This window comes from Mus musculus, chromosome 4 (genome assembly GCF_000001635.26).
Source record: "Mus musculus strain C57BL/6J chromosome 4, GRCm38.p6 C57BL/6J".
Lineage (NCBI taxonomy): Eukaryota > Metazoa > Chordata > Mammalia > Rodentia > Muridae > Mus > Mus musculus.
Window position 1 is genome coordinate 42746553 of NC_000070.6, and position 25967 is coordinate 42772519.

Genomic DNA, 25967 nt, shown 5'->3' on the forward strand with positions numbered 1-25967 from the left:
ATGGATGTGTGTTGAGATGGGTGGGAGCGGGGATGGGGATGTGTGTGCCGAGAGCAAAGCAGCTCGGATGTCACTGCCGCATGGAGCACAGATGTACTAAGTGCTTACCTGGACCCAGAGCCACTCAGTGTTTGTGTCGGGGGCAGAATTTTGTTTTGTTAAAGTGCTCGGGTTTTGGTGTCACTTGTAAGCACAGCGTAACTCAATCTATTCTGCCAATCAGAGGCAGGTTGGTGGTTACAGAATAGAGAGATAGGATCACAAGAAAGCAAGAGGAGGAAGAATGCCACCCTGAGATCTGGGATTTAGATACTGTTGTAGACCGAATCATGCCCACCTGAATTCATATAATGGAGTCTTATTCACAGTGCAACCACATCTAAATATTTATTTATTTATTTATTTATTTATTTATTTATTTACTTTATGTACATGAGCACACTGTAGCTGTCTTCAGACACACCAGAAGATGGCATCAGATCCCATTACAGATGGTTGTGAGCCACCATGTGGTTGCTGGGAATTGAACTCAGGATCTCTGGAAGAACAGTCAGTGCTCTTAACCCCTGAGCCATCTCTCCAGCCCACAACCATATCTAAAGACAGGATTTTAAGCACCTCCATTCAAGAGGTGAAGACAGAAGGATTAGTAGTTCAAGGCCATCCTCAGCTATATAGTGAGTTTGGGGTGATCCTGGGCAAATGAGACAGGTCTCAAAGATAGAAAAGAGTTAAATGAACTCATAAAAATAGGAGCCGTAATACAGTGGGAGCATGGCCCTGTAAGAAAGTATTCTCTCTCTTTCTTGCACAAACACACACACACACAAACACACACACACACGAAAAAGGCACCAAGAAAGAGAGCCCTTACCAGAAACTGACCACATTGGTACCCAGATATTGGATTTTCAGAGTCTAGTATTGTGAAAAAATAAATTTCTATTGTTTAAGCTGCCTTGTCTATGGTGTGTGTGTGTGTGTGTGTTTTAATGATAACCTGAGCTTAAAAGATGTGCTAGTTGCTAATGTTTTGAGTTGTCTGTCTTGGGGAAGGTGGTTTTGAGTTGTACAAGCAAAGGTGATAGATACTATGTTAACATTTTAAGTCAAGGATGGGGAAGATAGGGATGTGTCCATGTTGGACAGCGACTGTTGAGACATCACCCTGTCTCACTGCTCAGACTTCACCTTTTGATGTTTGAGGAATGTCCTGCTTTGTTAACCTTGCTTACTGCACCCTGGAACCCCAAGGCCACAGACTCGTTTCTCTAGTTCCTTCTGCAATGGAGACACAGACACAGCACAGTCTTTGCCAATCAGACGGACTTTTCAAGGCCCAGGATTTGAAGCTAGACCCAGTGAAAAAGAGCAGGATTAGCAGAGAATTGGTTTTGGAGGTGGTAGAAGTGGTGACAGAAATAATGTCCATCTTACATGGTAGTCGAAGCTGTTATTTCAGAGGTGACAGATGGTAGGGTGGCTATCTATACAAGTGGAGGATCTATCTGTCTGTCTGTCTGTCTGTCTGCCTGCCTGCCTGCCTGCCTGCCTGCCTGCCTGCCTGTCTGTCTATCTGTCTGTCTGTCTATAATCTATCTAATCTGTCATCCATCTATCGATCGCTGAGGATACGTTAAGTACATGTACTACCTCTGAGCTATTGCCCTGGTCTATCTATTTAAAAACAACACACCAAACTAATGGAGTGACTTCCTATCTTGAAAAATATGCTTTCAGAACAACTTGAAGGGCAAATTTGAGTTTGGGCTCTTTGCATCTTGGACACTATCACACACTGGTTAAATTCTGAAGAAAGGTCATTTTGTGACTTATGATTCTTATTCAAGGCTAATGGTCCACATCTGGTGATGACTTTCTTTTCCTTCCTTTCTTCCTTCCTCCCTCCCTCCCTCCCTCCCTCCCTCCCTCCCTCCCTTCCTCCTCCTCCTCCTCCTCCTCCTCCTCCTCCTCCTTCTTCTTCTTCTTCTTCTTCTTCTCTCTCTCTCTCTCTCTCTCTTTCTTTCTTTCTTTCTTTTTTGAGACAGGGTTTCTCTGTGTAGCCCTGGCTGTCCTGGAACTCACTCTGTAGACCAGGCTGGCCTCGAACTCAGAAATCCACCTGCCTCTGCCTCCCGAGTGCTGGGATTAATCATGTCACAAGGACCTCACCTCAACACTCTAGCTTGGTTGTTTCTGCCTTCTCATCTGTCCATGAGGATTATGTTTCTACACAAGTTTCATAGGAAACCATACTCAAGCCATTGAGTATTGTTAAAGGGCCTCATAATCCCAAGGGCAAACATTCCAGTTTCATGCTTAAGTACAAGCTCCATATTCTTTACATATAGCTACTTCTTGGCCACCCTCTGGACCTGATATATCATCAGTGACCTGGTCCATCCTAGGAAGAACAGAAGAGGAGGCTCATGTGGATAGTCCTGGAAGCTCCTCACAGTGGGCAGAGAATCCACTGGATTTTAGTTCTTTGACTGTAGATCAAGAATAAGACAAATGGGAAGTGAGTTCACCCCAGGGACTCTGTCTTTTGTCTAAAACTATGACTGGAGAATGGTCAAGGCACCATGCTGTCCCAGAGAACTATCCATGTTTGTCCTAGTTGTATTGCGTGGCTGGAGAGTGGTCCTTCTGCGGTCCCCCATCTTGCTGGTTTCTGCATCTTCCCAGGACCTCCCCATCACTACTTCTGTCAGTGAGCATCAGTGACCTGCATGTAAGAGTCCTAATGATACATTTGTTTGCTTTCTAAAAGCAGGGGGCTCTCCATGAGGCCTGAGACCATATCCATCTAGTGTATTAATGGGTTGCCAGTAATCAGAAGAGAGCTTGGCATGAATAAGTATGGTGGGTTGCAGCCAGTGGCAAAGCAGTACTTTAATGAGAAGAGGTTTGGTGGGACCCTCTATGATGACAGCTTTGAGACTCCCAGAGGCCCTACTTAACATGGAGAGTCACGAGCTCTGACCCACAACACTGCCACACTAGGAGGTGTCATGTATATAGTTGCTAAAGTGGTGGCCCTGGACTGGAACAGAGTTTCTGACCTTCCTTATCTGGCTTGTGTGTTACTGAGGGAAGTGGTGGCCTGGTGACAATGATGAGAACTTGACGTTAATGGTGGTGCTGTCACGGATGAGGATACAACAGGAGTTGGGACTTCTTGTCAAGGGTGGGTGTTCTTACATCACTGAGTTCTTTACAGTGTTGGGATCCTGACAAGAGAGGCTGACTTTCTTTTGGGGAGGATACTTGATTGCCTGATGGGCATGAGATTATAGTGACAGGGGTGTTGATGGAAATGGGCTCAGACTTCCAGGTATGGAGAGTCTGAGATCCAAAGCACTGGGGTGGGGTGGGGTGGGGAGGAGTGTCTAACTGACCTAGAACTCTAACATCACTGCATCTGGTCTTAAGGTTTCCCACCTATACCAGGTCGGGGGCCAGGATGGCTCGTTTTCTTCCCACTGGAGCCAAAGGAAAAGAGTCCAAGGTCCTAGGCACAGAAACAGGGTACGGTCTCCCTGGTCCTCAGAGTTAGTTCCTGCATCCTGCCCTCTGCCTGCCTGCTTGAAACCCTTCAGGAAGTAGAATGGTTCTTGCAAGTGTATCATTCAAGGGATGTTGCCAATCCACTGACCTTCAGACCCGGTCCTGGCAGGCTAGCATGTAGGCACGCTCAGTCCCACCAGTGGGCTGCCGCCCCTTTCTAGAAACAACACACACTGAACCCCTAGTCCCCTGGATCCCCAATACTGCTCTTCCATTTTCCTCTCCCTTTAGCCTCACCAGGTCCTGGCCTTGGGAATAAGGAGAGGGCGAGCACCACATTCTAGCCCCACATTCCATTGTGCTGACGTTGGGACAGCTGAACCCTGAGCAGATTCCCTCACTGAAGCTCTGGAGAGTCTCACTGCCCTTTGGCTGGAGAGTGTCAAGAGGCTGGCTGCTCTCCAGGGGCCATTTCTGTTTCTGAGTTCAAGCACTGCCTGTGTCTCCCAGACTCATTTCTTCCTGTTTCCCCCCACTTCAGGTCTTCCTAGCAAAGCCAAGTCTTTCCACTCCAACTAGACATCAATCACAACTACTGAACAGGCCCACATGGGCTTCAGTCTCGGCCTGCTGCTTCCTGCTTGTGTGGACTTGAGAGGCCATGCCCCCTTTCTGTTCCACAGTTTCCGTGTATGCACAACGGCAGGAATGATACCTACCTTATGAGTTATTTGAGGGCACAATGATATAACACAGATGAAGGCCTGAACTGCTACATGCTCACCATGTGAAAGTAATGGTTATACCTTCAGATTGGTCCTGTCTTGCTGTTCTGGGTTTTTTTTGTCTCCAGGATGGGCCAGTTCAGAAAGGCGGTATGTGTTGTAGCACTCTGGAGCCACACTGCCCCTCTGGAACCCTAGCTCTGACATTTCCTAGCTGTCTAGCTTGGGCAGCTTACATCCCTTCTGTGCCTCATGTTTCCCACCTACGGCTTGAGATCGGTCCTAGTGCTTACATCAGTTCCCAGCACCTAGAAAGCTCCCATAGAGAATTAGCTATCACTACAGAGCCATGTTCATCCACATAGACCAAGCCTGGGAAAGAGGACACCTAGGAAGGTTGGTATCTAGAGAAATGCCTGGTTTTGGAGGAAACTCCCCAGTTGGAAAACTTGCCTTTTTTATGAGACCATTTCCAAGATTTTCTGCTGGTTCTGAATTTCCCGGAGGGTAGAAGTGGGTGGCATGGGGTGGGGGCTTGCCGAGAAGTTGAAATCAGCTTATCAAAACCTTCTGGAGTTGACTCTAGCCAAGCACTCTATTCCACAACAGAGGCAGCTCCGACTGCCTTGGGAACTGGGTGTGTGCTCTATGTTCTGTGTGCTGTGTGTTCTCTCTGTCTGTCTGTGTGCCTGTGTGAGTGTGCACATGCGTTGGGAAGGGACTATTCTCAATTTGTTTGTTTTCCTTAATTACATGTTGGGGCTTATTCTGTGCCAGCCATGCAAAGCAAAGCTGGCAGTGAAGATGGATAAAACCCAATCTCTTCTCCCTGGGGATTCTCAGCTGACGTTAATGGCAAGAAACTTTGTCTGAAAGGCTGGAGCTCCCTGAGCAGGGAGAGCAGGGAGATGATAGCTTCAGGGGCTATGAGTCTTTAGAGCATCAACCCATGTCATGCCCTGTGTAGTAGGTGCCGTGTGCCCAGGGAGGAAGGTTCCATATAGAGTGTATAACAAGCCACTAGCCTGTCTGAGGAGCTAGGAGTCCATGCTACCTGCCAGAGAACTAGCAACTTTGCCGTTGTCAGACAGGAAGCAGAACTTGGGACAAACGGAGATGTAATCCTCATCGGTGAGCTCTAGAGAGGCAGGAGACAGATGGGCCACTGTGCTGAGGAGCTGGGCAGGAGGAGGCATGCCCCTCACCCCACCCTGCTGCTAGAGAGATGAGAGAGAGCAAGACCCAGTGCTAAGGTGTCATTACAGTTTGGCTGTAGGTAACAGAAGAAGCTAAGGTGGAAGCTAGTAGCTAAAGGAGTGGGGAGGGAGGTTGTGTGCCTCTTTCTAATGGGGTGTTCACTGCCTACATTTCTGATTTCCTAGGCTTTCCTAGTCAAGCAGGAGACCACATTGTGTGTGCCATTGGCTCCTAGATTTTCTTTCTTCCTTAGTGTTAGCCTCCCCTTAGTTTCCAGAGGATGGCCTCTGGGGAGCTAAGAAGCAGGAACATTTCTGGATATGTTGGATGTTGGGGGAGCCTGTACAAGGCTGGAAGCTTAGCCTGAGATCTGAAGATCCAAGAGTTATGTCTTTGGAAGGACTCAAAAGTCGCCCCTTTCCTGCAATCAGACACATGGCATGGAAATCCTGGGTTGGAGAATGTTGAAGGAACCTGCCCAGAGTCACTCAGTGATGGGGGAGACTGGGTTGTGACACAGGTCCAGACACTAGGACTTGCTATGGGGTTAATAATGTCCCAGGGCCTCTGTCCTGGTAGCACCTTGGGCAGGGCTCCCATGGTTGCCTCTTCTATTCTTTATATTTCTCTGGGGCTACAGGCACCAGAGGGAGGATTTGTGTCTGCTTCAAAAGCAAGCTGGCTTCTTGGTTCCCCTGAGACCTGAGCAAGATCTGAGGCAACATCTCCCTCCCCATATGTCTTAACCTCTTGTCTGTGGGAGGCAGAGTTGTCCATGACTGGGTGACTTTACAGAGGGATTAATGGATTGGTACAGGGAAGTGGGTATGGGGGTGGTGGATGAAAGGAGGTCACCTGGGTAAGTGTATGTGTGGATGCTTGAATGGGTGGGTAATTTCCCACAAGTGGTGGAAACAATTTTCACTCCATAGCAACTGTTCTTGGAAACTATTCCCATCTGTCCCATCCTTTGTGACTCTGAGACTTGAGATACTTGAGGTTTTGAACACCTGTCTGTGGGAGAAGAGGAAGAGGCCACCAGGCTTCCCGTCGCTCTAGGATCTCTGCCCCTCCTCTTCACCCCACTGTGACTCCCTCCTGCCACCTCTCCTACTGACACTTGAGCTCTCAGACATCTGGATGTTTGAACACCTGTCTGGGACAGCAAAGATGGAGAGGCCTGAGACTTGGAGCGGGAAGGGGGAACACAATTCCCCTACAACTTCCTTTTAAAGGCTTGCCCAGATAGGTCTGGCTTGGTTATTGGCTGATGTATATCAGATATAATGATGGCTTCTCTCCCCAGACAAGGGAAAGAGAATCTGACCTTCTATCTGACCTTAGCAACTCAGACTTGCCTCTCCCACCGGACAGGTCCTTGGAGGTCACACCCAGGAAGCTTCCTAAGCACAAAGCATTGCTGTGAGCTGTTCCAAGAGCCAAAGGCCTTGTCCTCCAGACCCAGGAGACTCATTCCCTGAGACTCAGTGTTGCCTGTAGTCCCAGAGCCTGTGTGTACTGAAGGCATTTCCATGATGAGTCGTGCAAGCCTCCCTCACGGTTCTTTCTTCCACCCTGTGGGCCTGTCTTCCTTCCCTGATCCCTGGCTCCTAGACAGTATCTTATTAGGTCTGGCACTAGGAATGTTCTAATGGGGCTGAGCCCTGCTCAGACTGTCTGAGATGAAAACCTGGTCTAGAATGGATTTAGAATGGACGGAATAGAAGATGGCGCTATCCCCATGGCTGCTGAGCCCCTTCTCACGTATCTGTTCATTCTCTAAGCAAATATTCATTGACTCCCTATCTTGTGCCAGGTGATCTGCTGGAAACCAACACAGATATGACCCTTGTCCAGGGAGAAGGACAAACTAACAAAAATAGGTTACTGTAATGAGTGCTGTGTGTGAATGTGCGTGTGCGTGTGTGTGTGTCTGTGTGCTGTAGGTGGGTGGTGTGTAGGAGGAGAGGTGCGGAGCCTTGGGAATCTGGGAGGAAGCAAAACTACCTAACCCAGTCTGAGTCAGGGATGATTTCCTGGAGGAGGAAACATCCAGACCCAGAAAGGAAGCAAGTAGGGCAGAGGACGGAGAAGAATATTAGAGGGAGCAACTTGGGGATGAGGGTGGGGTGGAGTGGGAGCGTTGGGGGGGGGGGGGATCGAGAACTTCTCCTAGAGAGTGGAGCCATGTCTTCTGCCCACCCTCTAATCCTCACTGAAGTTCCCCTACTCCTTGTCCCTGAGACACATGGATGCTTAAGCGCCTGTCTAGGTGGCAAAGATGGAAAAGTCTGAGGCTTCTTGTGAACATTGCAAACCAATGCAAGCTTTGTGTGGCTGGATAGAGTATGAGGAGCACATAGAGACCTGGGCCAGGTCCTTCACTGTGGGGCTGGTTCCGGGAGCATCAGGGTGTCAGGTGGAGGCTGGGGAACAGATTGCTCAGAGCTCAGGGTGGAAATATATCCTGCCATTCCACCCCCTCCTTTCCTATTCCTGTCCTCCTGGGGCGAGAGAGAACAGAGGCTGACAGACAGATCCACGGTACCAAGCGGCTTTATTGGAAGCTCTGCAGTCTAGCCACAGAGAGATGGTGTTCTAGCCACACAAACTCTCTTGTCCACACTCACATCGACTCTCTAGGCACAGACTTGGCTGGGTTAGGTCTGGGACAGAGCATCAGGAGGCCTGGTCCTCTCTTCTGGTCCTTGGTTTCCTGGGCCAGAGTGATTCACATCTCTTTACTCAAGACACAGGGCTCCTTCTGGTGCTGTTGCCTTTGTTCTAAGGGGAGGGAGGAGAGGCAGGGTCATGAGCTGGAATCTCGGGGTGTTGGGAGGGCGGAGGCAGGACTGAGGAGGGTCAGGCTTGCCTTGGCAGAAGACTTCTTCAGTCTTCGGATGATGCGATCCACCCAGGGCTGGTCTGGAGGTGCACAGAGCTGATAGCCCCTTAGTGTGGTGAACCTGTAGCCAGAGGTTGGAGAGAATAAAAGCCCTGGAACCCAGTTTCCTAGAAGGCTCTAGAGTAAGGAGCAGAGGCTTGGAGACTATTTGTAGGGACCTGTTTCATAGGCTTCCATGAAAACTGGGCTCTGCCATGAGTTCAGGGTTAAAGCCATGATGGCATCAGCAAGGGCTCATGGGGGGATGGGGCCAGATATTCTTTCCACAAGCAACTCACACAACAGCAGGCACCCTGCAGCCATCTTCATTAAGAAGGTAGCGGAAGGCTTTCACGATGTTCCCAGGGATGGGGCGCTGGGTCACAGACAGGCAGCAGTCTTCCGCATCATTAGCACCCCCCAGAGTTGGGGCTGAGATAGGAGAAAGAAGGGGAGAAGACCCTGAGACCATGAGGAAGGGAGGCCACAGTCCCTAAGTGGCTTTGATAGCATCTCTCTGTGTGTGATTGCTGGACCTGATATTCAGCCTTGAGTGCCACTGTGGCTCAGTTGGCTGCTGAACATATTGTAGTCTTCTAAGCCATTTAGTAAATAACCATTTTTCAACGTATCCCAAATGCTGGGGTCATACACCCTTTCCCAGGTTTTCTCAGCTTTTACAGTGTTTTAGCAAATGGAGAGTTAACAGAAGAATGCTGGGACAGGGGAGGCTTGCCTCGGCTGAGACTCCTTCAGGCTTCTGAATGACTACAGCAGCTGGCTGCCATACCCGGAGTCCCAGCTACCAGGAGGGAAGCTGAGATGTAGGATCACGTGAGCCCAGGAGATGGAGGCTAGCCTGGGCAACATGGACAGATGCTTTCTCAAAAGCCAAACTAAACCAAACTAACCAAACCAAACCAAACCAAGGCCCTTAAAAATGCAACCCCCAAAAGGGGAACAAGTTATTAAGCATGTCTTCAGTGTTTCTTGTTCTCTCAGATGGAAGCAAATACACAGCAAAGCTCTCACCCCCACAACCCCAGTGGTGCAATTGAAACCAGGGTTTCACGAAGGCAAGGCAAACACTCCACCCACTTAATTATAGTCTTAGGTCCCTCAAGGAAGATACACTGTTCCTTCCTTCTGTTGCCTGGAAGCTGAGGTAACAAGACATGGAGCCCACAGCTATAAGCCCCAGGATATGACAGAGCTGAGCCACATTGGAATCCTGGATACAGGCACATTCATATTGACAGGCACACACAGAAGGCATAAGGAGCCCTTGGATCCACTGACTCTGAACTCGGAGGGTCTTTCATGACCATTGTAATAGTCTAAGACCTACATATTGTCCACAGGTCACTGTGGCCCCTACCGTAGTCATCTCCCAAGCCTTACCTGGGAAGGTCCAGAGAACCAGCAGGCTGAAGGCCAGGAGTGGGGTCACACGGGGGGCCATGGCAGATAATCTGAGGCAGGCCACAGAGAGTGAGTGAGCCTGAGAGACTGTGTGCGCAAGAATCTGAGAGGCCGAGGCTCCGACGGGTTCACAGGGGAGTGACTGGAATCGCTCAGATGTCCTCCTGTGGCGTGAAGGGGTTCAGGAGCCAAGTGCAAGTGAGCTTGTGTGTGCCCCAGTGAGCCCGCTTGAGCCTGCTGAGGCTGCCACCAGCTCCAATTTATGCCTTGAGCTTTCACTTTCTGTCCCAAAATTCCCCCTCGATGGCCCGTTCTGGGTCTTCCCCTTTACCCCCCTCTGCCCCCTTTTTTTTCTGGCAAAACATGACCTTGGCTTCCTTCTTCCCCCCACTCAGAGTCTTCACCCTCTGCTTTCTTTGGCTTTAGCTCTGAGAACTGCAAAAGTCTGGGAAAAAAAAAAATCCGTGTCCTGTCAGTTCCAGGGAGGGCTTGCGTTGTCCTCTGGATAGTGGCATTAGCTGGGTAGTTAGAGCCCAGTGGGCTTCTCTATACCCTCACCACTTTCTTCTTTCTGATGAGGCCGGTTTTGAAGCCAGCTCCATGGTACCTTCAGAGCAAGCGTGAGAGCCTGGATGGTCTTTCCTTGTCATCACAGTGCCTTCCAAGTCACCATCTGGGGGCCAGTCCCTCTCTTGGAACAGGCTGAGCTGGAAGGGAAGGTTCCTAAGGAGAGGGCCCAGGCCTCCTAGCCCACAGCTCAGGTCCCTGTGAATCAGCTACCTGGATCTACAGGCATTGTTCATTTTCTCAAATCCAAAGCCTGGGTCAGAGGAACAGCTGGAGGGAGCACAGGCTGGAACAGCCCCCTCCATCTTTCCCTTCTCTCAGTCCTGGGAACCTAGAGGGGATTTCTAAGGAGAGGGGCTAGCCAGCTCCTTCTGAGACAAATCCCTAAATTTCAAGGAATTGAAAGATCAGGGAGGAATAAGTGATTTCCCATCCTTGTGAGAAAGACCAGAAGAGAAGACTGCAAAAGAACAGCTAATATATGGGGTACCCACCCAGCCCTTTGCACCCACACTTGGGGTCCTCTGTATGTGTGTGTCAGATGGGAACATCCACATTCGTGTGCACGCCACGCAGAGGCCTGAGGTTGATATCAGGGACCTCGTCCATGACTCTACACCTTAGCTCTGGAGACAGGGTCTCACTGAACCTGGAGCTCACTGACTTGCTAATACCAGCTGTGACCAGCTGTGAGCTTCAGGCTCCCCCTTTGTCTCTGCTTCACCAAGCACGAAGGTTACAGGTGTGTGCCACTGCGTGCCTACTTTTTAAGGTGGGTTCCGGGGATCCAAATTCAGATCCTTGCGCTTCATAGCAGGCCCTTCACTCTCAGAGCCATGTCTCAAGCCATTGTCTCCTCTTTCTCACCAGGGAAGGCAAATGTGTTCTTACATCCTGACTTAAAGATAGTTGGAAATTATGATTATTTTTCGTGTGTGTGTGTGTGCCTGGGAGGAGGTGGGCACATGTCATAGCACAGGAGTGGAGGTCAGAGGTTAACTCTGAGGGTGTTGGCTCTCTCTTACCGCTGTGGAAGTCCCAGGGATCAAGCTCAAGTGACCAGCTGTGATGGTTTGTACGTGCTTGGCTCAGGGAGTGGTACTATGAGGAGGTGTAGCCTTGTTGGAGTAGGTGTGTCACCGTGGGCATGGGCTTTAATACCCTCATCCTAGCAGCCTTCAGAACAAGACGTGGAACTCTCAGCTCCTCCAGGCCCCTGTATGGCTGGATACTACCATGTTTCTACCTTGATGATAATGGACTGAACCTCTGAACCTATAAGCCAGCCCCAAGTAAATGTCGTCCTTATAAAAGTTGCCTTGGTTGTGGTTTCTGTTCACAGCAGTAAAACCCTAAGACACCAGGCTTGACATTGAGTGCATTGACCTCCTAAGCTGGCCCTACAGTTCTCACATTTATCAGTTTTCATTCATTAGTAATAATCACAATAGCACCGGGCGTGGCGGCACACGTCTTTAATCCTAGCAATCGGGAGGCAGAGGCAGAGGCAGGTGGATTTCTGAGTTCGAGGCCAGCCTGGTCTACAAAGTGAGTTCCAGGACAGCCAGGGCTATACAGAGAAACCCTGTCTCGAAAAACAAAAAAATAAAAAACCAAAATAATAATAATAATAATCACAATAGCATTCTGATTATCTTCTGTGCTCTGGATCAATCCCTCTGCCAACCATACTTTGTGTAATGTTCCCAGCATCTTCTGACATGTGCTTATTGTATTGTGATCCTTGTTTTACACATTCAGAGTAGGAGGCTCAGAGAACACAACCACACAGCTGGTACTACCCGCCCACCCTGCCCGTGCCAACTATATACTGGGCATAGCATGCAGCACAGAGTACGTAGCACACGGCAGAGGTGGGAATCGGCACTGCCCACCTGATCCATGGCCAGGGAAGTAATGACCCTCACCATAGTCAGACCCAGTGCTGCTACGTTATTGCACCAAAGCCTTTAAATCCAGGTTTGACTACTTCTCAAATGGATGTTTTATTAAAATCCCTTTTATTACCTTTTTTTTTTTTGAGACAGGGTCTCTCTATGTAGTCTTCTCTATTCTAGAACACTCTATGTAGACCAGGTTGGCCTTGAACTTGGTGTGCACAATCACATGTAGCTTTGTGAACCATCTTTTGAAGTATAAGCTTGGGACTAGAGAAAGGACTCGGTGGTTAAGAGCATGCATTGTTCTTGAAGAGTTTGATTCTTGCATCCACATCAGAGCAACGCTTAACTCCAGCCCCAGAGGATCTCACCCACTCTGACTTCCGCAGACAGACAGACAAACAGACAGATAGACACACACACATAAATAATAACAAAGTAGTTTAAACAATTGTTCTTTCTGGTCCCCCCTCTCTACCAGCAAATATATACTAAAATCTTTGAACTCTCTGTAGTAATCAGAGTTTTTTTATATTGCTGAGAAGGGATAAAAAGGCTGGAATGCCAGACCCCTTCACCTAAGAGAGTCCAGAGGCAGGGTAAATTCATAAACCTATAGCCATAACATCATCAATTATGGCCACATAGTGAAACTTCAAAAGGACCAAATTAGGTTTCTGAAAAGCTGAGAAAGTGGGGCTCCCTGGAAAGGGAGTAGAAGCTCTGTGTGCCTCACACATCTGTGAAGGTCTCTCTCAAGACTTTCCCTGTAGCCCTTTGTGGTGGTTTGAATAAGAGTGACCCCCATAGGCTCATATATTTGAATGCTTAGTCACCAGGGAGTGGCACTACTTGAGAGGGATTGGGAGGCGTGGTCTTGTTGGAGGAAGTGTGTCCCTGGGAGTGGGCTTTGAGGTTTCAAAAGCTCGAGCCAGGCTTGATGTCACAGTTTCTCTCTGCTTATGGATCAGGATATAGCTCTCAACTGTTGCTCCAATATACCTGCCTGCATGCTGCCATGGTCCCCACCATGTTGATTATGGATTATACCTCTGAAACTTTAACCAAGCCCTCAATGAATGCTTTCTTTTTATAAGAGTTGCCTTGGTCATGGTGTCCCGTCACAGCATTAGAATAACAACTATGACCTCTGTAACATCCTTTATCATAAACAGTAAATGTGTTTTCCTAAGATTTATGGGCTGTTCTAGCAAATTAATCCAGACATATGAGAGGCAGGATGGAAAGATAGAGAAAACTAAGGGGATGTGAAGCAGGGAAAAGGCCCTTTACCCCACAATCTAGCTTGCCTGTCCTGCTGGCTGAGTGAAGAAACTTCAGCACAACTGATAGAGCAAAGATTGCCTGCAGAGACAGTGTTGCCCCAACGATGGCTCAAGCGAGGGGGGGTGTGTGTCAAAGCAACAAATGAGCTTGGTCAGAGTGTTTGTAAGCCTGAGTTCTAATGTCAGCATTCTTCTCTCACACCCGTTTAAACATCTAAATGTACCCCTGGCACTTGCACTTACACAAGGAAGTTCTTCGAGAAGATAAATCTGCACATACAATTTTACTTAAATTTTAAGCTTTGCTTAATCTTTGAACATTGTTGTAAATTACATCTTTTTAAAGAATGTGATTAGGACCATACAGGATCACATAGTAAACTACACACCCATACACAGCACGCACATACACATGCATACACGCACACACATGTTGGAGAGACACATAAGAGTGACTTTCAAAATCCCACACCCCTTGGAATGTGTTCTGTTCATTTCTATTATTACTCTGATGACAAGAGGAGCAAGGAGCTTGTCAGGAGACCTGGAAAATGAGTACCTTCTGCTTCATGTCTCCACAACTCATTCTGTCTTGGCCAGGAGGCAGAAATGTCCTTAGTTCTATGGGAAGTTCTGTCTTAGTCAGGGGCCAGAAATGACAGAGGTTAGGTGCTGTTTGTGCTCTGATTTCTTTTTCTTTTTTTTTTTCTTTTTTTGTTTTTTTGTTTTTTTCGAGACAGGGTTTCTCTGTATAGCCCTGGCTGTCCTGGAAATCACTCTGTAGACCAGGCTGGCCTTGAACTCAGAAATCCGCCTGTCTCTGCCTCCCTTTTCCATTTGTCATTTGCCTAAGTACTAGGATTAAAGGTGTGTGCTACCACTGCCTGGCTGTGCTCTGATTTCTTATTATCCCTCTTTTCCTTTTACATAGAAACGTAATGGGTATAGCTGCCTGGATTCTACTCATGATCAGAGATTTAATTGGCTTTGAAGCTGTCTCCAAAATTCCAGTCCAGTCAGGAGGATGCAGAGGTTCACGGGCATCAGCCATGAGTCCAGGTAGACCAGTTGGACCAACCAACTCACTTCCCTATGCCTCAACTCTGTAGAGTCTCATTACCCTTTAGACAAAGGCCCTCAGTAGTGACCCCCCTGCTGCATGGGAGTGCCACTTGATTTCTTCCCCTTAAGCCCTCTTCTGTGACAACACTCCCTTCTAAAAACTCACCACTTGTTTCCCATGAAATCTGTTCTTCACGTTCTTGAGAAAAAGGATCTAGAAGCTTTGGTGGCTATTTATTGCCAGGGACTCTAGTCTCTAGAGTTATGCTCAACCTAGGTGAGAAAGCCTTTATCATATGAAAAGAACCTCTGTCTTTTCCATTTCTGTCATTTGCCTAAGTACTTAATAAGCTCCCATTTTGTTAAGTTCTAATATTGTGTCACTCGGCCATCCTGGAATCCCCTGCAGTACACTCAGGTGTCAGTTTTGCCTGAGTGGAAGCCCCTGTGGGGAAGGGAACTTTCCGGTCCACAAGGGGCTTGAGCTGTGGTCTCCTGCTGCCCCTGGCAACACCACCTGTGGCCTCTCAGTTGAAGACAGCATCTTTCCAACAGCTGTAGGGCTCAGTCCTCAAAAATTGCTATGAGGTTCGGATGTCCATCACAGGCACCAGTTGTGGCTTGTGCTTCTGACCAATAGTCTACATATGCAGTAGTTCCCATGACCCTTTTGTCAGTGTGAAGCTGCAAGACCTACCCAGCACTGCAGCCAACAGCCTGGGGTAGGAAGAGCTCCCATATATGGTAATCAGAGGTTGTGCAAGCTCTGAGTTGTGAGTGGAGAGTGGGAAATTTTCCTATATCCTTACAGTGTGCCACCCATTTTCTGTCAGAATCTCCAGGGATACTGTAAGCTTTACCAGAAGAGACTGCAGAAAGTAGATCCTCAAAGTGGGTCCCAACCCTGGGATTGGTTGCCTTTATATATGAGCGCAGAGATAATCTCTCTGCATGGAGACAGAGGACCCAGGACATCAGGAGGTTGCACAATTGTCATAGTCACTCAGAACATCACTAGTGACACACAGGATGGGACTTGACACCAGGATCTCAGTTGGAAACCTTCCCTTCTGTGTATTCTCTCTTGAAGTCCCAGGAGACACAGACAGAGAATAGTGGATAGGCAGAGGTTATTACCAAGTAGAGTAGACGCTCAATGGGGAGAGCAGACTGTGGCCAAAGACACTGTTGCTCCTATCTATGCTCTAGGCAGATCTTATACTATTTTCCAAGCTCTCTGTAATAAACTAGCTTTCCTAAGGGACTTGGCCCTATCTACATGACTGAAAGACCTGCTCAGTTCTTTATCAGAAAGCCTCTTGCCATCTTAAAAGGTGTAGGGTTTCTAGAGCCTGGTTTGGATATTTTCCCACTGGCAATCTTTTAGTCAGCTCAGGAGGTCACATCTCGTCCTAGGGCCAGAGCTATGACTTTGTCTAGTTCTTCTCAATGATACCTAAAGTCCTTCTATCTCAGTCCTTGGTTTCATGGACTATAAAGGAGGGAGCAGCCTGAATGGGGCTGTAGAGATGGCTTCCTGGTCAAGAGTGCATGCTGCCATTGCAGAGGACCTGGTTTTGGTTCCCTGTAAACACACAGGGAGGCTCACAACCACCAGTAACCTAAGCTCCAGGGGAACTGATGCCCTCTTCTGGCCTCTGAAGCACACACACACACACACACACACACTCTTAAATAAAAACAAACAAACAAGCGGAAAAAGAAAAACAAGCAAAAAAACAATCAAAAACCAAAAACCAAGCCAGAACAAAACCCAAACAAATCAAGTCAAACCAAACAGCTCTTTGCCCCAGGGCCCTGGTAGGAAACTTGGACTGTAGTTCCCCAGTGACAATGTGACCTAAGGGTGTTGTCTATATTACAGCACCACCCCTAAATGGATGTGCTCACGACATGCATATGTGAGCGAACAGGCCTTAGATGTTTTTGGAAGTCAAGGAGGAAAGCACAGGAAGGTAGCGTAGCCTTTAACTTGTTAGGTTTTGCTTTTTTCTTTGATCACAATCTTCATGTAGACATTCTCTAGGATTGAAAAATAGGGGAAGTGAATGGTCTTCATTTTCAGGTGGGCCTCTAAGATATACCAGCACCAGAAGGAACTGGCTGCCTCCAGCTGCAGGAGCGGCCTTCGGGATGATGAAGACGTGGAGTCCTTTCAATGCGCAGAATTTTCATGCAGCACATTTAGTGTCTACTTTGTCTAGCAGAGAAAGCCCAGAGTTTGAAGCTATGCTAGTTTATGTGCAGTGGCTGGCTGCCCTCACCTCTGTAAAAGGTGCAGCCATACGTCCCTTCTTACTAAGCCTTTTTGAGTTTGCCTTTGCCTCGTCAAGGTTCTCGTCACACAACAGTGCAGTGCAGACTCATGAGACTTTCAGTTATTTCGTTACCCTCTCCCTTGAGTGCCTGTTGGGAATGATCCCAAGAGTCAGCAGGAAAGAGTGCAGTAATGAGGAAACAGTGTACAGGGAGGGCATCCATGTCACATCTGCAGCACACTCACATAGTATGGACTGAGTCCTCCTCTGTGCCCGGCTGTCCCCAACACTGGGGGACAGTAGCTAACAAAGCAGAAACCTTCCTGTTGTTGCAGAGTTGCTATTTCAGTGAAGGAGACAGACAATAAGCAAACAACAAAATCTACAGTCAGATGGCAACAACTGCCACAAAGAAAAATAGAGAAGTCAAGAGTGGGTAACAGGAGGGATGGCCCAGCAGTTAAGAGCACTTGCTGTTCTCCCAGAGGACCAGAAGTCTGGGCCCAACACACGCATCAGGTGGCTTACAACTGCCTATAACTCCAGCTCCGGGGGCTCTGACTCCCTCTTCTGGCTTCCCTAGGTAACTTCACATGCATGCACATACACATATGCAGACATTCAAATAAAACTTTAAATTATTTTTAAAAAGAAGGCGAGAGGCTAGATGTGGTGACACATACTTTTAATCCCAGAACTTTAATCCCAGTAGGAAGAGCCAAGGGTACCTAGTTCCTGGGCAGCCAGGGCTGCATGGTGAGACCTCACTCTCCATCCCCTCAAAGGCAAAAGTGGTAGGTGTGTAGGGTGTGTGTTATTTTAAATCAGGCAGTCAGAGGAGTCTTTAATGATATAAAAACAGAGAGTTGACACAAAGAAAGGAAGAGAAAAAGAAAGAAAGAAAGAGAGAGAGAGAGAGAGAGAGAGAGAGAGAGAGAGAGAGAGAGAGAGAGGAAGAAAGAAAGAGCCACACAGAGACCTGGGAGAAACATTCTTGTTAGAAAACAACAGATTGGAAGGCCAAGAAGCAAGAATGTGAGGAGCAGCCTAGAGTCCAAAAGAGCAGAGCATAGGACACAGACAATAAGAAATGACAGTGCACGTCTGTCAACCACTGTAGGTGTCTACTTCACTGAGTGACTTGAGCCCTTAGCCGGAGGAGCAGAACCCTGACATATCTGACTTAATGTTTAAAAGATTCCATATAGCTGTTAAATGTAGACTAAACCAAAGGAGTGTGGAGCAAGGAGTTGTGGCTGAAGGCTATTGCAGTAATTCAGGGGACACAGGCAGTGTTTGGAGCTACTGAGACGTGTTCAGATCTGGAAAGATTGTAGAGCCAGTGGACTGGGGCTCAGCAGAGGATGCGAGAGAAAGCAGAGGCAAGAAGAAGTCAGTGGATGGGACAGTTATTGAGATGTGGAGGGCTGGAAAAAAGTGGGTTTGTGGTGGACCAGGAGTTCAGTTCTGATTGGTTGCATTGAAGCTGCACCCTGGATACATAAATGGGAATGTTAAGTAGGTAGCTGGCATGTCTGGAGTTCAGGGGAAAGATGCTATCTGAAGATACATATTTGGAAGCGTACAGGTGGTATTTAAGGCCTGAAGACAATGAGATCACTAAGAGAGGGAGCGTAGGTAGAAGAGGTCCTAAGTTCCAAGTCTTGAGCCTTGCCAGCATTAAAAGACCAGGGGTGGGGGAAGCTGGTGAGATGATTCAGCTGGGAAAGTGCTTGCTGTACCCGCCCAAGACATATGTTTGCACACCCAGCCCCCACGCAAAAGCCAGGTACGGTGCTGGAGGCCCAGCACTGGGAAGGCAGAGACAGGTGAATCCTCTTGCACTTGCTAGCTAGCCAGCCTAGCCTAGTCAGTAAATTGCAGGGTTAGTGGGAGATCCTGTTTTAGAAAATAAGATGGTAGCTTAATGGTTATGAATGTTTGCTGCTGATATAGAGGACTGGAGTTCAGTTCCCAGCACTCACATTAGTTGGACCACAACTGTCTGTAACTCCAGATCTGGGGTACCTGACAGCCTCTTCTAGCTTCCCTGAGTCCTTACACACTCTGTCTCTCCGTCTCTCTGTCTCTTTTACACACACACACACACACACACACACACACACACACACACACACAAAATTGGCTTCTGGCTTCCACACACACATATACAAGTGACATGCACCCACATACACATGTGCAAATGCCCACATACAATTGGAGAGATGAAGAGGAATCAGGGAAAGAGGGGGCGAGTAGGGGTGAGAAGAGAGGGAAAGGACACAGGCACTGTGACAGTTCATATTGACTGGATGTGGAATCTACTTTGAGATAACCCTCTGTGTATACCTATGAGAGGTTTTCTTGGTCAGACCTATTGAACGGAAAAGACCCACTCTAACTGTGGGCAGGATGGCGTCTTCTGTTGGTGGGCCAGATCTGAAGAGGACCACTTGCCTATGTGACTCACTGCTGAGTTATCTGTCTTATTGCTGCCATATTTCCCTGTGGCCAATTAACTCAGCTTCTTCAGTCTTCCTCCAGTATGGCGGCTCTCTAGGAATTCCCCAGCCCCTCACTGCCAGCCAGAGGTTGCAGAAGCACCCAGCCTGGTCGACTGAGCAGCCTGCTGGTTCTCAGTCTCCCCAGTGTGAAGACAGTATTGGTGGCCTCCCCTCCCCCCCCCGATGATCTTATGCAAACCGATCTAAAGATTCTTCTTCTAATATATTAGCTGCTTTCAGTCATCCACACCCAGCCATTGGTTTAGATTTCACTTAGAGTAAGGGCGTGGCTGGGGCGGGGTCGGGGGTGGGGGTGGGGGTGGAGGTCCGCAGATCAGGTAGGTTTGAAATGTTTCTGATTCTCTTCGTGGAGCCTGTGGACCACCACCTCACTCAGTTCAGACTCGGCTAAGCCAAGTTGCCTCTGCATCCTGGTTCAGGATGAGTCCTGGGAAAGTTGTCCCAGGTTAGGATTCCTCAGCGGGGTTTAGCTCAGCTTGGCTTCCTACTCACCAAGGAACCTGCATCGTCTGACCAAATCCTTGTACCAGAACAGGGAGAATTGGAAGAGGGGCCCTTTGCATTTGGGATAAGGAACTCTCCACTCATACTTGAGTCTGGAAAGTCAATAAAGTTTGTCGTGGAACTAGGGAGGCAAGGGAGTGAACGGGAGAGGACCCAGGCTGGATGTTTGAATGAGTGCGTGTCCTGGAGTTGTGACACTGTGTGCTATTAGGTCTTCTCGGGGTGGTTTAAGTTGGCTGATGTAAACAACGTCTCTACTCTCCGGCCTGCAGGGGGCGCGCCGAGCCTGGAGAGGATGGCTTTAGACTTCTGGGTCCAGGCGGATTAGCTCTGAGGCTGCGCAGGCGTTAGCATCTGGAGTCCCCAAGTCTCCAAAGTCATCTGTCGCCTCCCAGCTCCTCGCTAAGGGCTCACTGAACGCCGAGGACTGGATGAGGGTGAAGCAGGGGGTGGGGCTCGCATGCGTGGTCAGATCCCCCATCCAGGCCTTTGAGTCTACGGGTATTCAACTAGGCAAGAGGGTGGCGGTCAATAGAAGGAGTTTGCCTCCATGGTACCCACCCAAACACCCTGATGTTCCCGAATCCATGGCACCAAATTTTGACGACACGAAATAACTAATATTTGACTTAAAGGCTGAAGGAAGTTCACATCACTTCTAGCGTCCTAAATTACTTAGCAACCGAACCCACTCTAAGCAAAAGTTTCTTTATTCCCTAGAGGCTTCTCGAGAGACGAAATGCTGTTCTGTGCCTGATGAAAGGCTTGAAACTGACGAGCGGAAAAGAAATTTGTTCTATTCTTAAATGGGGACAAATAAATGATAAATATCTTTTCTAACACGATACACAATTAATAAAAACAAATCAGTTTCACAAAGATGAAGCACGCAAGCCAGGGCTGTTCTGTAGTTGACATAGGACCGCGGCGATGCTGCTGCCCCCTAGTGGCGGAGCCAGTGGCGCGTCCCTCCTCTCGCCCGTGGCGTCAAGATCAGAAACCGATCGCTCTGTATGATTTTGAACCATATGGAGGTTCAAATGAGGTATGTCTGCTTAGTCTCTTAGTATTGAATTGATTTATGTTATTGCACTATTATCACAACCAATATATCTAAAGCAAAAATTAACAGTATCAACAGAGTTCTGGGGTGTTCCAGTTTGCCACTAGATCCTAGTATCCATGTAACAAAGCTGATGTTTATCTGCGACCCCAGCTCTAAGGGAGAGGGAGGCAGGAAATTGTTGGGGGTGGCTTCCAGCCTGGCCAAGAAAACATGCGCACCAGGTACAGGGAGAAACCTTACCTCAAAGAAATAGGTGGAGATTGGTTAAAAACAAAACCAAAAATGGACACTTGACGTCCCGTTTCTTCCCTCACTGAGGCTCATACATCTGTTGTGTACACACACACACACACACACACACACACACACACACACACAGGCACTCACCCAAATTAATTTTAAAAATACAAAAAGCATTAGATGTCTTCTTAAGCTAAGTATGGTGACTCATGCCTATAACCCTAACACTCAGAAGACTGTAACAGTGGGGTGGTAGGGAGCTGACGGCCAGCTTAGACTTCGTGCCGAGTTTAAGCTCGGTCTGTGCTGCATAGGCAAACCTCAGCTAAAATTAACAGCAACAAATGGACCTGCAGGACGGACCATTAGGGAAAGGGTTTTTCTGTCAACCTTGGTGACCTGGGTTTGACACCTGCAACCTGTGTAGCAGAGAGAACTTTCTGTCCTTCACATCCATGTCATGGTATCCATATTCAAGTGCATGTGTGTGCACATGCACACACACACACACACACTGTAAAAATAAACCAACAAATAAGGTAGTTTAATACTTCAGAGCTAAAAAGAAAACACAAGATTACAGAGATTGCAATGTTCTCATGTTTAGAGGGCAATTCTGTAAAGTTTAGAGCAAAATTTAGCAATTGTTTTCCCTTTTACAGTTTCTGTTGCCTGTTAGCACAGTGCTCAGTGAAGTACATACTGTGGTTGGGTAGAGGAAGAAGCCATGAAGAATTCTTCAGACTTATAATTTCCGTTCATGGTTGGTGAATGGGCCTTTGCTGAAGTGTTTCCTTTTCTAACCAGCCGTTTAGTGTTACCTGTAAAAATAACTTTTATTCTCTTGGATAATAACTGTCCTCTCTGAGGCTTACTGCCTCCATCTGCTAGCCTAGCCTTAGCCCTGGAAGTGTCTAGCCTCTGTACAATCTAATCAGACCTAAATGGTTTTCAGCCTCTGAGTCTCACTGCTGAGTAAGCTCACCCTTTCCTAGTTCTTTCTGAACTCTAACTGGCTGGTTCAACTCCGCTGTTCTGGCTCAAACTCCTCTCCAAGCTGGCTGACTCAATCTGGCTTCTCTCTCAGCCTCTCTTGAATTGCTCCGCTTGGCCCCAAACTAACTCTAGCAGTCTTCCCGCTCTTTCTCATCTCTGGTTCATTTCTATCTTTACCTGTGTCTAGCCTGTTCTCTCTCTACACCCTCTCTCTGTACAACCATCCCAGTAAAACTGCCTCTTCACCCCTCTCTGTGCTGTGTAACCTCCCCTCCCCAGCCTGAAACCTGTTTGCTTAGGTTTCAGAGTTTGAGAGCATCGGGGCGGAGCTTGCTGCCCTATCATCCTGCCACTCCCACTGCCTGCCTCCTAGCTGTTCCCGAGCCCACCTGCAACCTTACTCCAAGATGATTTGGCAGGAATTGGGCCCCTTCCCCTCCTTCATATCTGAGTGTTGGAAATAGTAAAATTGAGCTTTGATCAGAATTTTGTCTTAGCTACATCTTTCTCTCGTCCGCCTAGCTCCCTCTTCTCTTCCAGGTTTCCAAGATGCCTTTCCAGACTAGAACTCAGACATGTGAGCAGTGCTGGCCGGACACAACAGTGCTGTTCTCTCTCTCTCTCTCTCTCTCTCTCTCTCTCTCTCTCTCTCTCTCTCTCCTCACTGCATGGTCTCCACGAATATGCTCTTTCTGTACTGTCTGTCTCTCCCTTAAGTAGCTTCCCTTTCCTCTCTCTTCTCCTGAAAGTTGGGTGTATCCTGTTCTGTCAGATCTTTCTCTGATTCATCACTTTGTCTGCCACTCAATTAGACAACACTTTCAAACATGGCTGCTTCCTTCTACAAACTAACATTACCTTCATTGTTTGGGACTAAAGGTGTGTACTAAGAGTGTGTCTGTATTCCAGCCAGAGGGATGAAAGGTATATGCTAAGGGCTGAGCCACACCACACCACAACTAGAAGCAGGTTCAAATATTCTGTAACACTTACCTTTTTTTTTTTTTTTTTTTTTGGTTTTTCGAGAGGGTTTCTCTTTATAGCCCTGGCTGTCCTGGAACTCACTTTGTAGACCAGTCTGGCCTCGAACTCAGAAATCTGCCTGCCTCTGCCACCTGAGTGCTGGTATTAAAGGCGTGTGCCACTACTGCCTAGTGAAGATTTATTTTTTAATGCATGCATGTGTGTGTGTGTGTGTGTGTGTGTGTGTGTGTGTGTGTGTGTGTGTCTGTGTGACTGTGTGAGTTATGCCCCACATGTGCCACCCATGGAGGCCAGAAGAGGACTGGAAGAAGCTCACAACTGCCTGTAACTTCAGCTCAGGGGATCTAGTGTCCTCTTTTGGCCTCTGTATGCTTGTACACAAATGCACACACTAAATTGAAAACAAATTTAAATCTTTTAAAAATGAGTACACACACCGCAGCTGTCTTCAGACACACCAGAAGAGGGCATCAGATCCCATTACAGATGGTTGTGAGCCACCATGTGGTTGCTGGGAATTGAACTCAGGACCTCTGGAAGAGCAGTCAGTGCTCTTAACCTCTAAGCCATCTCTCCAGCCCCCAAATTTAAATCTTAAGTAAAAGAAAAACAAAATGCTAGAAGTGGGGCATGAAAGTATCTCACTAGAGCCCTTGGCCAGCATGTCTGAGGTCCTAGTTCAATCCCCAAAAGAGCTTAAAGAGAAGTCAAGAAAAGGGGAAAACTGAGCGACAGAGGAGGGGTAAGAAGTGTGCACACATCACTCTGTGTTCCTCAGTGAACGGACGTCTGCACAATTCTGGTAATATAAATGGAGCATGGTGTGATACAGGGACTGTGGGCATTGCATGCAGAAGGCGGCGTGGCAGGGGAAGTGGTGAGAGAGCTAAATCCTCACTTTTTATAGCAAGAGGTCTATTGATGGCACTCAGCATGCTCAGTAGTTACAGGGATTTGCACATCTGCAGTAGAGCTCAGAAGAAATATCTTAGGGGTTAAAGGTCAGGGTGGGGGATGCTGCTGCTTAGAACAAGATTCTGGCACTTTCTTGCAAGAAAAAAAAACATTAAACATTCTTTTTAAAGCCATGAATATGTTTGTGTGATTGAAGAAATATTTTATGAGAATAAGGAAGAACCGGATAAAATTGTTAAAGAAATGGACAAGTGGTCCCTCATTCACTGAAGAAAAAAAGAAAAAGAGAGAAGGATTGCATGTTAACTGAGAGCAGGGCTTGAGGCAAGCGCCAGTCACATAGCCACAGTGAGACGTTTAGTGAACTTTTCTCCTTTGCTACTGGTTATTAAGTCTGGGGCCTCTCACATTCTAAACATGCATTCTACAACTCAGCTTTATCCTCAGCCACATTTTTTACCTAAAAGAAATTTTTTTTTAAAAGTTGGGCAGTGTTTCCTAGGCTAACCCTGAACTTCTCTTGCAGCCAGGCAGGCTGTTACTCTGTCATCCTCCTGTCTCAGTCTCCCAAGTAGCTGGAACCCAGTCCTGGACCAGCAGGCCTGGCTAGGCGTTGCTTCTGCCTGATTTTCCTCTCATTTTAGAGCAGACTTGAGTTTGGGCAGGGCTGGGAATAAAGGGTTCTAGATATGAAAGACCCCTTTGCCTTTTGTAAATGTCTGACTCTAAAGTAACAATGGGGAAGAGGGAGTGTGACCTGGAGGGCCAGGAGAGGGAGGGAGGGGCTTCTCTAGTCTGTGGAGGTGGCTGTCCTGCAGATCCAGCTGTGGACACTGGCCTCTAATGCCTGGCAGCGAGGGAAGTGACAGGCAGATGGCTCCAAAGGTGTGGGGAGGCACTCAGGTCAAAGTTCAGTGGCTCTAGTGTCAGAATTCCCACATCTCAAATTTGGCATGCATCTGAAGAGACACAACCTGTGGGGATCCCAGGGGTCAGAGTTTTTTTTTTTTTTTTTTTTTTTTTTTTTTTTTGGCTGCATCCCAAGATAGCATGGCTGTGGGGGTCAACATGGGCATGTAGAAGGTCTCACAAGGGGTCCAGTGTTCTCGGAACTCTGCACAGCCTTTGAGAGAGGGATTCCCTTATGAGTGAGAATCTGATGGCAAGTTTTTTTGCTAGCATTCTGGTATAGCGGCTTGGAGGAGGAACCACAGTAATTAAAGAGACACTTTATAATGTACAGCATCTTCTAATGTGCTGTGCACATCTCAGTGTGTAGGCTAAGACCACCCCTGATTGACCAAAGACTAGGGTCACTTGTCTTCACCAGCCCAGGAGGAGGGAGGGGCACGTGCAGATGCCTTGGTGATTTTGTAAGTGGTAAATGCTGCGGCCAGCTTGGGCTCTGTGCAAACTGCTACAGCCACCGCTGGTTCCCTAGGTCCCTGCCTTTCTCGTCCATCCTCCAGGATCTGTCCCCTGCTTTCCCACATAGACATGGTTCCTCAGTGGTTTTCTTTACTCCTGCCTGGGGATAGGCGGGTCTCCTCTCTAAGAAGAGGTAGAGGGGAGCCTGGTTGGAGCCCTCTTGAAGGAAAGATGGATTTATGTGTGAATCTTGAACTTTCAAAGAGCTGTCCTGAGAGACTTGGTCCTTGGCTTCAAGAAACTAGAAGAGAGGGTTGAGGGGATGGTTAGGGATGCGAGCACTTGCTGTGAAATCAAACCCCCAAACACCCATGTAAAAGCCAAGCCTGGCTGCATGTTCCTGTAACCCTAGGATTGTAGGGTGGCAATGGGTGGACCCTAGCAGGTTACCCGGCTTATCCAGCTGTGTTTCAAAGGAGGGAAGTGGAGCTATAGGGGAAGACACTCTGGCCTCGTCATGTCCCCCACAAGTGTGA

General features: G+C 47.9%; 1 protein-coding gene and 1 long non-coding RNA gene across 2 annotated transcripts in view; one reads left to right on the forward strand and one right to left on the reverse strand.

Annotated features, from left to right (window-relative positions):
• 4930578G10Rik (RIKEN cDNA 4930578G10 gene) overlaps positions 1-25967 on the forward strand; it is a 201517-nt gene that overhangs the window by 76263 nt on the left and 99287 nt on the right. The window contains exon 3 of the long non-coding RNA NR_155456.1: positions 14424-14551. This is a non-coding gene — a long non-coding RNA (RIKEN cDNA 4930578G10 gene). The remainder of the gene's footprint in view (positions 1-14423; positions 14552-25967) is intronic.
• Positions 7973-9813, reverse strand: Ccl19 (chemokine (C-C motif) ligand 19). The gene is made up of 4 exons (NM_011888.3): positions 9718-9813; positions 8616-8748; positions 8305-8398; positions 7973-8216 (listed from the first exon to the last, which is right to left on the reverse strand). Exons 1-4 carry the CDS (start codon positions 9776-9778, stop codon positions 8178-8180), a joined length of 327 nt encoding a protein of 108 aa, NP_036018.1. The 5' UTR covers positions 9779-9813; the 3' UTR covers positions 7973-8177.